At 38.8% G+C, this 13,761-nt stretch overlaps 1 protein-coding gene across 1 annotated transcript in view; it reads right to left on the bottom strand.

The window, feature by feature from the left end:
• Nucleotides 1-13,761, bottom strand: part of LOC107564771 (WD repeat-containing protein 11) — a 161,614-nt gene that overhangs the window by 137,972 nt on the left and 9,881 nt on the right. The window contains exons 4-5 of the mRNA XM_016249924.1: nucleotides 9,207-9,380; nucleotides 8,637-8,829 (exon numbers count right to left, since the gene is read on the bottom strand). Of these exons, the coding sequence (XP_016105410.1) occupies nucleotides 8,637-8,829; nucleotides 9,207-9,380 (367 nt within the window). The remainder of the gene's footprint in view (nucleotides 1-8,636; nucleotides 8,830-9,206; nucleotides 9,381-13,761) is intronic.

Genomic DNA, 13,761 nt, shown 5'->3' with positions numbered 1-13,761 from the left:
TAGTACTCAGGCTGGCAAGTAAAGGTACAGAGAAAACTAACAAAATGCCACCTAAAGATATGGAAGGGAAACCATTTCCCATTTATCTTGAATTTGTAAAGTCAGCAAACGGCCGTGAAAAAATCAGAAGAGACTGGCTTATTCATAGTGAGAGTGCAGAGGCTCTATATTGCATCCCATGCCTTCTGTTCTCTCATGAGCTGACAAAGCCATCAAGAAGTGCTCTGAACAGCAAGGATGGAGTTAAATTAGCACACATTAAATGGCAAAGAATGTACAACAAATTGCCAGAACATGAGAAAAACATGCCTCATAAGCAGTGAAATGGAAAAGCCTTCAGCACTCATTACTGGCAGCAACTGGAGTTGATGGTCACCTTCAAAGACAACTACTGGCAGAAATAGAAAAGAATAGGCTTATTCTACAGAGGCTTTTGCATGTGACCCAACATTACGAAACCTTGCATTCAGAGGCAAAAATTCAAATTTAGATGATGTCCACAATGGGCATTTTCTTGGCACTTTAGAGTTGTTGGCACATTATGATCCCATTTTACACGAGCACCTGCCACAGAGCTCGTTTTGCCACGAGCTCTGTGGCAAAAGAGTGTTGAACACTATCCTGGCGGAAAGAGAAGCTGCAATTTACTTCTCAGTGATATGTGACTCAACACCAGACATCTCTCACACTGAACAGAATGTGCTATTGTTGAGATACGTACATCAAGATGTAGAAAGTGATGTATGGAAGATAACCGAGAGATTGTCTATTTGAAAACTTTTATAAAAAGACAGGCAGGGAAATCTCTGAAATGATTCAGGCAGTATTGCAGGACAGGGGCATACCATTAGAGGACTGTAGGGGACAGGGTTATGACAATGGAGCCAACATGTCAGGGAAAGTGAAAGGTGTGCAAGCTGAGATTTTAAAACAAAACCCACTTGCTACGTACTCCCCCCTGTGCTTCCCATACCCTCAATTTGGTGGGTGTACATGCAGCTCAGTCATGCCCCGAGGCCTCAACATTGTTTGGCAGTGTTAATCGCCTATACAATTTCTTTAGCGCTAGTCCAGAGCGATGGGCAATCTTGAAGGAAAAAACTGGATGCTCTCTTCATCGTCTCTCTGACACTCGATGGGGTGCCCGGATTGCTGCAGTACGAGTGGTGGCAACTCACCTACCCTCTATTCTGGTAGCACTACAATGTGTATTAGACACATGCAGCCTTACAAATGACGCCAAGTCTGAAGCAAAAGGTCTAAAAAAATATTTAAACACATTTGATGCAGTTGTTCTACTCACTGTGTGGGTAAAGGTACTACAGTGCATGGAAAATCGTAACCTGATTCTTCAGGCAGGGGATATTTCTTTGGACATTGAGGCTGCAAACATCAAGGCACTACAAGAGGAAATGCAGGATCTTCGTTGTGAATGGGACTCCCTCCTTGCCGAGGCCTGCTTAGTAGCCCAAGCCATGGAGATTCCTGCTCAATTTCAGGGTGAAGAGAAGCGGAAGCAGAAAAGGAAAAGTATACCAGATGAGAGTCAAGAAGATGAAACTAAAGAGAATGCTGCAACTGTATTCAGAAACCAGGTCTTTTTTGTTGCAATGGACAGCATAATCAGTGATTTAGGTGCAAGGTTCCAGACCACAGCCACCATATGCAAAACATTTGCACCGATTCTGAAGTTGGCAGATATGTCAGAAGAAGAGATAAAAGTAACATGCCGGGCTCTGACAAGAATATACCACAAAGACCTCACAGCTGAATTTGAGGATGAAATGCTGCACCTGAAAGCAATACATAAGGCCACATTTCCTCATAATCAGTCCCTTCTTCAGCTCCTTAATGACATATACAAGCTGCAGCTACAGAGCATTTTTGGACAAATCTGTATTGCACTGAGGATTTTCTGCACCCTACCCGTCACTGTAGCTGGTGGTGAACGGGCTTTCAGCAAATTGAAATTTGTTAAAAACTACTTGAGGTCAACAATGTGCCAGGATAGGCTCAACAGTCTTGCTCTTCTCTCCATTGAAAGCCAATTGGCAAAAAAATTGGACTTTCAAGACCTCATCAATGACTTTGCCAGCAAAAAGACACGCCAGTGGGCATTTACTGGGGAATAACTTCTGTATAAGCTATACATTTGAGGAAGCTATAGTATGTAAGCAATAGTATTTGTTTAATTTTGCCTTTTTTCTCCAGATAGTGAATAACTTGGTTGATTGCACTGACTAGTGACACAGGTTTGTTTGTCTTTTATTATGAATGGAGCTTTTTGTTAATGTACAAAACTAAAACGGCATGTTTAAGATTTAATTTATGCCTTGAAGTAATGTAGCGTAATAAAAATAAATGTTCTCTCAATTAAAATTGAGACTATATACCAGACTATGATAAGAAAGTCTGAGATGATGACTTAAGCACGTATGGCATTAATATTAGGCTACCTTCAGTGGCATTTACTGAGAACACTCCAATGTCATATAAGCTATCTGTTCCCTTTGTCTTGTTCATTCTGCAAATAAAATATGACTGAATCAAGTCTTGTTTGGTTATCATACAGTGCGCAGTTTGTTCATGTAGGGTAGGGATTAAAAAACTAAAATAGTATGGGGGGGGGGTCATGGGGGCCCATCAGGACTGCCTAGGGCCCGGGATCTTGTGCAACGCCCCTGCTTGATCATGTAAGGACACTTGCTGTCTATGGGAGGGTCAGAGAGCCCTCAGATTCCATCAAAAATATCTTAATTTGTGTTCTGAATATGAACTTGAAGGTCTTACGGATTTAGAACAACATGAGGGTGAGTAATTAATGACACAATTTTCATTTTTGGGTGAACTATCCCTTTAAGCCAGGTTCCAATTTCTGTGTGGATTTTTTCATGGCATCACCAAAATTTCAAGAATACCTTTTTTTAAAACTCAACATTCTGCCAAGATAACCAGCTTATTTTAAGAACATTTTAAGCCTGTTACTTAGGTATTTGAATGCTGAGTATGATGCTGATGCTTCAGGTTGATGAATTCCTATCTGACATGGTGGCACGACGACAAAAGAACAATTAATTAAATAGGCCTACAATACATTATTATGCATTGTGCCATTTTATTGTAGACTAAATAAAGAACTGTTATTATATATTAATTAAAAAGTTGCATATGTGCTTCGGAAGCAAAGCAGTTGTATCTTTATTTTTTACTTAAAGAACATGCATGAATTAGAGCATAAAATGTGGGACTTGCTTGATGTTAAAAGACTTTCTTTTGTGTTTATTTTATTAAAGTTTTGTTTAAATGTTTGCCGGTTCCCACCTCCTTCTTCCCGAACTACGAACTTTGTTACAATATGCTTTACAAAGGCATGTCCATGACTACCAAGAAGGATATGAAGATATAGTGAATTCTGTACTTCAGTCGTTCTATGCGGATAATTGTTTAGAGTTTCCCACACGTGCAAGTTGCAAAGAACCACCTTAACCTCTTGTGTTCCTTACTGATGAGTGGGGGATTTGAAATCAGACAGTGGGCAAGTAACCAGCCTGATGTTGTGAAACATCTTCCTTCTGAAGCCAGGTCTGAGAGTGTTGAACTTTGGATCAGTCAAGACCGTTTGGATCCAAAAGAAGGAGCTTTGGGTCGGAGTTGGCACTGTCCCTCCGATTCATTGGGGTATCGATCTCGAACTGTGGAGTATAACGCCACAACTATGCACAATATCTATAAAGTTCTCGCTAGTCAATATGACCTGTTGGGTTATATTACTCCCTTTACAATGCGAGCTAAGGTCATTGTACAGCAATGCTAGATGGAGTCTCGGGGTTGGGATGATCCCCTTATGCCAAGTCCCTATCCAACAGGCCTGGAAGGCTTGGGAAACTGAGCTACCTGATCTGTCATGGATACAGATTCCCCGCTGTTTCCTTCCGAGCAAATTGTATACAGTGAGCTGCATATTTTTTGCGATGTTTCAGAGAGCGCATATGGGTCAGTAGCCTATTTGCGAATGGAAATGGACAAGAGCGTGGTACATACTTCCTTTATCATGGCAAGATCTCGAGTTGCCCCAAAAAGGCAAATTTCCATCCCTCGCCTTGAACTTTGCGCTGCTCTAACAGGTGCACAGCTCTCCAAACTCTTGCAAAAGGAATTTACTTTTCCCTTGACCGATATTTTCTTATGGTCTGACTTAACTGTTTTGTCTTGGCTGCATTCTCTCTCCTGCCGTTATAAAGTTTTCGTAGCCAATCGAGTCACTGAAATCTTGGAACTCACTGATCTCTCTTCTTGGAGATATATTCCTTCTGCACAGAATCCAGCAGATGACATTACTACAGGCAGAACGCTTGTTGAGCTGGCCAAACCTGATCATATATGGAGACAAGGTCCATCATTTTTCAAATTTCCTCCACATCAGTGGACTGTGTCCAGTGTCCAGATCTGCTAGTCCTGATCCTGAGCTCTGAAAACCTTTCTCCGAAATGTACCTTTTCTTGTGGGTTAACACAACTGGACGATCTTGTACTCCCAGACCCTTCCTGTTTCCAGTCATGGCCAGAGTTAAAGTCTGCCACAACTGAGTTATTGCGACAACATAGTCCAGACTCTTGTGACCCCTCAGTCATTCAAACCCTTCTTTTAAAACAAGCCCAGCAACAAAGTTTCCCCTCCAGTACCAGTGTTTAAAGGAAGGAAAGCCTATTGAATTTCAACATTGTCTCCTTACACTTTCCCCTAAATTCAGAGAAGAAACGGGACTTATTGTAGTGGGTGGCAGGCTCAGACGAGTAGAGGACATGGAACCTGAAATGGAGTCAAGGATGACTGGATGAACCAAGCATCCATTATCTAGTTTAATCATCAAGGACTGTGACAAGAAACTTTTCCATGCTGGTCCAGCGAGAGTTTTCTTAGAACTTTGCCATAATTATTGGATCATTAGAGGGAGAAACATCAGTTGTCTTATTTGGAATGTAGGAAGTGGAAAGCTAAATCATCTATCCCTCAAATGTCAGATCTTCAACTCTCTAAGCTCCAGTTGTTCAAACCTCCCTTTTGGTCCACCAGGATTATTTTGGCCCTTTCCATGTCAAGATTGGTCGTAGAACAGAAAAGAGATGGGGCATTCTGTTTAAGTGCCAGACCACTCGATATCTGCATCTTGATTTGTTAACCAGTTTAGATGTGGACAGCTTCCTAATGGCCCTACGCCGTTTTATATCCAGGAGAGGTCAGCCGCATGAGATCCTTTGTGACCAAGGAAGTAATTTTCGTGGAGCTGCAAGAGAATTGAAGGAAGCTTTCCAGAACCTTACCACTGAGTTACAAGTTAAACTGGAAAATCAGCAGATCAAATTCAAATGTAATCCTCCCCAAGCTCCTCATTTTTGAGACTCATGGGAACGAGAGATTTGCTCTGTTAAAGCAGCTCTGCATGTGGTACTTGGCAGTCAAACAGTATCAGAAGAAGTTCTACAGACAGTTCTGACAGAAGTTGAAGGAGTGTTAAATTCTAAGCCACTTGGTTACGCCACTTCTAACATTGCAGACCTCAATCCTATCACCCCAAATCTCCTCCTCATGGGGCGGCGAGACTCTTCTCTACCCCAGGTTATTTATGTTAACACTTAGCTCTTTGGCCGTAGATCTTGGCGCCACAGTCAGGTCCTTGCTGACCAGTTTTGGACAGCCTTTATTCAACATTATTTACCAGGTCAGCAGCTCCGTCAAAAATGGAATAGAGAAAATCCTAATCTAAATGACTCTGCTGTTGTGTTAGTTATTGATTCTCAACTTCCAAGAGCATCATGGCCCATTGGTAGGGAAGTACGTCTTTTACCTTGTCAGGATGGATGTGTGAGAGTAGCTGAGATTGCTATTAATGGAAAAACTTACGTACGCCCAGTTGCTAAGTTGATTCCATTATCCCAAATTGATGAATAATAGCAAATACATGTCTGTATTTGGGGGCGGCTGTTGTGAATTTGACTTATTTGTTTTTTCTTTTTTTTTTTTCCTTTGTACTACATCTCCCACAATTCCTAGTAAACTACATTTCCATATATGCTGCACTACATTACCCATATTCCCCATGTTTAAGGTCTATAAATATACCTTACTTCCTTCCTTTGTCCCTTTTGCATTGGTGAGGTGTGGGTGTTTGAATGGACACCCAACCATGTCCTTTGAGTCCTTCCCTTAGGATGCGTTAATGACTTAAAAACATCCTGTTTGTCCTGTGCATCCTGTTCATCATGTCCATCCTAATAGTCCTGCTCCATGTGAATTTGTGAACTTCATGTCATGTGAATTGTTAAAGATTTATGCTTCTTCAATCCAATGGAATAAAAAAGACCAAAGGACTGGTGTTTTTTCCAGTGTTTTAATCAGACACGCCATCAAGTTTCAAAAATTTTATAGAAATTTTATATTATAAAATATTTCTATATTTTCTTTGGATATTTCAACATCTCATATTCAAATGGCTGATTCATTTAGAGATTAAGTAAATATCTCTTTATGAATGGGCCATTAAACCATTGGTTCACCCGATTCATTCAAAGCATGCATTTTTCCCCCATTCACTTGACTTTTAAGGGCATATAACTGCATTCCGTAGGCTATAACACGCAGTGAGTTGTTGCCCTGCATCATGGGCTGCTTTCTAGTTTTTTTAATGCCCTTTCCTCGCTAACTTTCCTCCATCTCTTTAACTCGGATGTACATCACTGATTACATTGCACGAGTGCCCACTACTGGCAAAACCCTTGCAATGGGCTGAATTGGAACATCCTTTGCGGCGCAATATTTGACCGGAAGGGTAAAAATGACAGTTATTTTCGTCAGTTACGGTTTGTTAGCTCTAGCATTCTGCCCTTTTCAAATAGTACAGTAAGATCACATTTATTTGAATGAATTATAGCATTTATTTCAATTAATTATATATTAATTATAATTATATATTAGGGCTGGTAAGAAATTACATTTTTAAAATCTAATTAATTACATGATGTGGCGATTAATGAATCTAATTAATCGCACATCAAATTTGGCTGAAATTACTCCCAAAAGATCATTTAAAGTCATTGTTGTGTAATGCATCAAACAGACAAAAAGTAGCTTCAGCAAGAAATATTTTGTTTGATAAAATGTATTACATATACTCTTTTGGACCATGAGGGTGAGTAAATGATGACACAATTGTCATTTTTGGGTGAGTGAACCATACCTTTTATAATTTATATTATAAATTGTATTATTATTATGAATAATATTATTATTATTAATTATTTAATGAAATGATACTCTAAATGATAAACTAAAACTGCCAGTAGGTGGTGGTAAATGTCTTAATGATTAAGTCATCGAGTCATTTATTCATTCAATTCGTTCAAATGGCTGATTCATTCAGGAGTGAAGTAAATGGTTCTTTATGAATGGTCCATTGAATCATTAGGCTTGTTAGACTTGAAGTGGATCATCACCATCAGAACGATCGGTGTGTGACATCAAAGTACAGCAAGAGCTATAGAGAGCAGATGGCTCCATATGCTTTTGAATTGCTCTTGCGGTACTTTGATGTCATACACTGATCGGTCTGTGCAGCGCCACTTCAAATCCAAAGTGCCTATGGCCAATGGTTCAACATGCCAAATGGTTCACCCAATTCGTTCAAAACGTGCATTAAGAAATAAAATGATTTCTGAAGTAATAACCATAGCTAACTGCTGTTGTGTCAACAAGATACAAGATACTCCTCTCACACTCAGGGGTGTAAATTTCGTCTAACAGTTGGGGGGCGGGGGACAATAAACATAAAATTTCTCAAAAGCAATTTTTGAAGGGGACACAAATAATACAGCTAAAATTGTACTTGTAAGGATATGTATACACAGAGGAAAGCCTTACTACTATTAGTGTAGCAGGAAGACCATGCCAAATTAGACAACTTCAAGCTGTTGTGGTCGCACCTGAACAGCAGTCGTGTCCATTGTAGACATTACTATCCGTCAAGCAGGTAACGTTATTATTGCTAACATAGCGGACTCATCAAAAAATACATTGGTATTAAACATCTGTATTAAAGAGAAAATAATCACTTCATCCAATGTTTAAGTGAATAAAATACCCTCGACAGCCTTACTTACTGGAGTTCCACAACTATTGAATTTGTTCTCTCTCATCAGACTTGTGTGTGAGTGTGAGTGTGTGTGTGTGTGTGTGTGTAGGTGATGTAAAAGTGGAAAGCAGGCATTTGGACCAAAGCACTGTGAGGCAAGGGAGGGGGGGAGTGTAGTTTTTAATCATATTTTTAGGGGGACAACCCTCAGATGGGGGAGTCCTGTCCCCCCAACCCCCCCAGTATTTCCACCTATGCTCAAACTTCAAAACTCTGCATCCTTGAACATTGCACTTTCCGCTATTTAATGAGGTAAACTTTTACTTCTTGGTTAAAGAAAAACAAAACAATTGTTTTTTCCCCCTAGGAGAACAGGATTTTACAGGACATTTTAAATTTTCTATTATTTTTACATGGATTATTCAGTTTTTCCACACATATAAAAACAACAACAACAATGATAATGTAATGTCAAACATCCTGTAGTGCTTCTGGGTTGTGCTAAACTTACGTGGGTTTCTCATTGGTGATGAGCACTTTGACCTTATTGAGGGCCTTTTTGGCACCGGTAGGTTGAGCCGCAGCAGGTTTGCTATGGGCAGGGCTGGAATGAGGACTGGCGATATAAACCTTCTTACCTCCACTTCCCGGCGGTTTAGAGTGTGAGAAATCGGTGATGAACACTATACCCTCGCTGGTTAGCACTATGATATAGAAAAGAACAAATAGCAAAAATTTGAGAAACAGTTTAGTAAATTGGTATTTACTTAAACTACATTACACCATATATTATGCACCATACTAATAACTTTTATTAGTGATGCACAATACCATTTTGTACTGTACAGCAATGTTCAGTACAATACAGTTAGACTAAGTGGAACATCACAATGTTTAACATAATAATTTTTGTTAGATTTATTGATTTAAGCAAAGTGTCCCAGCTGTGTGAATCACTTTAAACAAATCAAAGAAAAAGACCAAATTCAAAAGATTTGTTCGCAATTTAAATATCACTTCCAGCAACCGTATCTGTGCATCCCTAAGTACTATTATGAATACAATATGATAGAATACCTACATGCCAGATTGGAGGGCTCAAAGAGGTCAAAGGAGAAAGACAGGATGTTCTCAGCATAGCTCTTCTTCCACAGCTTGGTGCCAGTGTCTCCATTCCACAGAACAATATAGTTGGGAGGGTGAACAGCCAGAAGAAGATCAAGAGAAGCATCCTGAGTCCACAGCCAGTCCATATCTGATGCAAGGTATCAACATACACAAGTATCAATATCAAGTTAAAAAATTCATCAATATCAATGAAAAATACACACACACACACACACACACACACACACACACACACACACACACACACAGTATATTTGGACACATATTATTTTTTTTATTATTTTAGCTGTTGACCAAAATATATTTAAGTTACAATTATATAATGAATATGAGCTTGAAGTGCACACTCTCAGCTTTAATTATCATCACAATTTGAGGAAAGGTTAAGGAATTACAGCTCTTTAATATGTACCTCCCCCCTTTTTTAAGGGACCATAAGTAATTGCACAGTTGACTAAAAAGCCATTTCATGGACAGATGTGGGCTACTCATTTGTTATATCTACATCAATTAAGCTGATAAAAGGTCTGGAGTTGATTCTAAGTGTGCCATTCGCATTTGGAAGCTGTTGCTGTGAACCCACATCATGCAGTCAAAGGATCTCTCCATGCAGGTGAAACAGAATTGTTAGGCTTCAAAAACAAAACAGATCCATTAGAGAGATAGCAGGAACATTAAGAGTGACCAAATCAACAGTTTGGTACATTCTGAGAAAAAAAGAACACACTGGTGAGCTCAGCAACATAAAAAGGCCTGGACGTCCATGGAGGACAACAGTGGTGGATGATCAGAGAATCCTCTCCATGGTAAAGAAGAACCCTTTCACAACAAACCCCGCCAAGAGAAGAACACTCTCCAGGAGGTAGGCGTGTCACTGTAAAAATTTACAATCAAGAGAAGACTTCACGAGAGCAAATACAGAGGGTTCACCACAAGATGCAAACAAGGCCAGATTAGACTTTGGCAAAAAAAAAAATAATCTAAAAAAAGCCAGAGCATTTCTGGAAAAGCATTCTTTGGATGGCTGGAATTAAGATCAACCTGCACCAGAATGACAGGAAGAAAAAAGTATGGAGAAGGCTTGGAACAGCTCATGATCCAAAGCATACAACATCATCTGTGAAACATGGTGGAGGCAGTGTGATGGCATGAGCATGTATGGCTTCCAGTGGAACTGGGTTACTGGTGTTTTTTGATGATGTGACAGAGAACAGAATTAGCCGCATGAATTCTGAAGTGTATAGGAATGTACTGCTTGCCCAGATTCAGCCAAATGCAGCAAAGTTGATTGGACGGTGCTTCATAGTACAAATGGACGATGACCCAAAACATACAGCAAAAGCAACCCAGGAGTTTTTGAAGGTAAAAAAGTGGATTATTCTGCAATGTCCAAGTCAATCTCCTGATCTCAACCTGATTGAGCATGCATTTCACATGCTGAAGACAAAACTAAAGGCAGAAAGACCCACAAACAACAACTAAAGTCAGCTGCAGTAAAGGCCTGGCAAAGCATCACAAAGGAGGAAACCCAGTCTTTAGTGATGTCCATGAGTTCCAGACTTAAGACAGTCATTGCCTACAAAGGATTCTCAACAAAACATTAAAAATTTTATTTATGATTATAATTATTTGTCCAATTACATTTGAGCCCCTGAAACTGGGGGGACTGTGTATACAAATGGTTGTAATTCCTAAGCTTTTTAAGTTATATTTTTGTTCAGTCCCTTGAATTAAAGCTTAAAGTCTGCACTTCAATTTCATCTTGATTGTTTCATTTTAATTCTATTCTGGTGGCATACAGAGCAAAAATTATGAAAATTGTGTCAGTGTCCAAATATATATGGACCTAACTGTAGCTGCTAGCAGCAATACGGGGCTAAGCCATGAAGGTATAGCATTTTGAAGGAGGAGTAGTGAAAAAACGGAATACTGTACTTTTAAAAATGGCTGCTACTGTAATGGGCAGAGTTTTAATGTAAGCTATAGAATGGAATCAGCATGGAGAAGAATCAGGTGTACTAAGTTACATTTGTCTAGAGTAAGGGGTTAAAGAGTTATTACTAGGGATGCACCGATACCACTTTTTCCAGTACTCGCCTGATACCGATACTTTTATTTTTGGTACTTGCCGATACCAATATTTTCATTGCATTTGTACATTTTTTAAAATATTGGGTACAGAAACCAAATGAGTGTGTTTAATGTTAGTTGGTTAACTTAATTTATCAAACAGATACAGTCAAACCAAAATTTATTCAGTCACCTTCAACATTTCTCACATTATCACAGTTTTATTCGCTATAGTTTAGAAAATGGTAATAAAATATGACAAGAACTCAGAGTTAAACTGTGTCAGAACAAATTCAGCTTGATAATGTTATATAACTTTGATAGAAAGGTATGTAATGGATTACAATAAACCAAAAATTATTCATACAGCTGTCAATATTTACACAACTATCAATACTTTGTCGGGTGACCCTTAGCCTTAATGACAGTATATAGTCTCCTGGGCATGCTGTCAACCAGGTTCATGCAAACCTGAACTTAAATTTTTTTCCCAGACTCGGTCTGAATAATTTTTGGTCCCAAATTTGAATCAATTTTACTGGTAGTCCACTGTATGAAGAATTTTTGGGTATAATATATCACAGTTTAGTTTATTTTGCTATCCTCACTTTACATAAATGAACTATAGTGTCCTACACCCACTAGTAAAAAAAATATCAAAAATGATATCTGGTCTCTGAATAATTTTTGGTTTGACTGTATATCCTTCTGTTATTTTCACACTTAATTATGCCCATTAAAATGTATTTTACAAGTTTTTGTTACATCATCTTAAATTTAATAGCATTAGAGCTGCTCCATTGCAGTGGCTTAGTACTGTAATCACGTGATTTGCTGTAAAAATGCAGGGAACCACTCGCTATAAATCTCCTAACTGTGATATTTTCATAAATAGAAGTCGTGTTTTTTTCATCTGAAACGTGCAGCGATTTATTTTCCAAAGCCACTCCTTTACTGCAGAAACACTCATGAAGCAAGCAAAACACGCGCAACGTGGACACGTATTTGTACTGGTGCAGAATGAGAGGGACAAGTACAGTACAGCCTAGCTTCACACAGGCTGTTAGTGTCACTTTCGCCAGAATGTAGTGTACGCTTAAGGGTAAAAATAAAATGACATTTATAGTGAATGCCCCTATAAATTGTCTTATATTTACGATTTAGTTTTAATCCAAATGACGCATGCTAAGTGAGCGAACATCAATAAAGATCACACAACAGAAGTGCGCGTTCTCTCCCTCCCTCCCTACCATTAAGTAACTGCATCGTTTTACTTACTTCTTTTTGACATATCCGACCGAACTACAAACTTTCCAGTGATGTCTGTGAGAAAGGGATATTCACTCGACAAGCTTGCGCGTCTGCGCCACCGCACGCTCAATCCACTCAGCGTGATTTGCTTGCCAGCTGGCGCAAATCATCTATACAGGCATTAATACAGAATGTTTTATATTCATTGCATACATATACTTCGTAGGCATCTTTAATCTCTAATAACTCCATTCTGCTGTCTGTTGCCGGTGTTTCTTTGTCTGAATATGGCACTTATCACATGCTGTGTGGTATAGGCGTTTGGTATCGGGCCATTTTTACGAGTACGAGTACAGGAGCTTGGTATTGGTGCATCCCTAGTTATTACTATTTCAAAGTTGAATTTTTGAACTGGTGATGGCACTTTAGAGTTGGTCCTAGAGACCCCAAAGTTGGTCAGATCACCATTTACGACCATCACTACAAGTGTGCCAAATTTAATCATTTTCCTGTTCCCGTCATAGGGCTGCCACTGACTCCAATTTGGAAATAATAATAATAAAGTAAACTAAAGGCTTGGCCCCATATGTTACTAAGGTAGTTTATACTGCAATGCCTTTAACAAATTACAAATTTATATTAAAATATATTTATAATTGCCTTACAGTATTTTTTGATGTAATGCAAGTAAATAATTACTGTATTACAGTAATGATTATTTAATGAAAATCACCACGAAAATGGAAATCATGGCTATTAAAAAAAAAGGTTTTATGGTAATGGGAATTTGGGCTGAACGTGCTTAATTCGTAATTAAAACAAGGTCACAATGCAAAACATCTAAACGGATGGTAATGAGAATTTCAGTTGAAGATGTGCTTGATTAACAGTTAATTAATCAAAATAACATCACAATGCAAAATATCTAAATGGTCCTATAGCAAGCTTCATTTTCATTATGCAAAAGACCATAATATATAAGCTCTGCAATATCAGCAATATGAAATGAGCAAGAGTGTGATATGCCTTTATTTTGGCCATAGCCAAGAGGACACAGGCCAAGTGCCGCAGGTAGTGCGCTGGTCCTACTAATACTGTATTGCACAACTGAGAGAGCAATATATTAACTGAACAAATATTAAAAAAAAAAAAAAAAAAAAAAAATTGCTCTTTGGGTTGGAGCTACT

This window comes from Sinocyclocheilus grahami, unplaced genomic scaffold (genome assembly GCF_001515645.1).
Source record: "Sinocyclocheilus grahami isolate Dianchi unplaced genomic scaffold, SAMN03320097.WGS_v1.1 scaffold960.1, whole genome shotgun sequence".
NCBI classification, from domain to species: Eukaryota; Metazoa; Chordata; class Actinopteri; order Cypriniformes; family Cyprinidae; genus Sinocyclocheilus; species Sinocyclocheilus grahami.
Note: the sequence above shows the minus strand (reverse complement) of the source record. Positions and strands in the feature narration are given on the sequence as shown.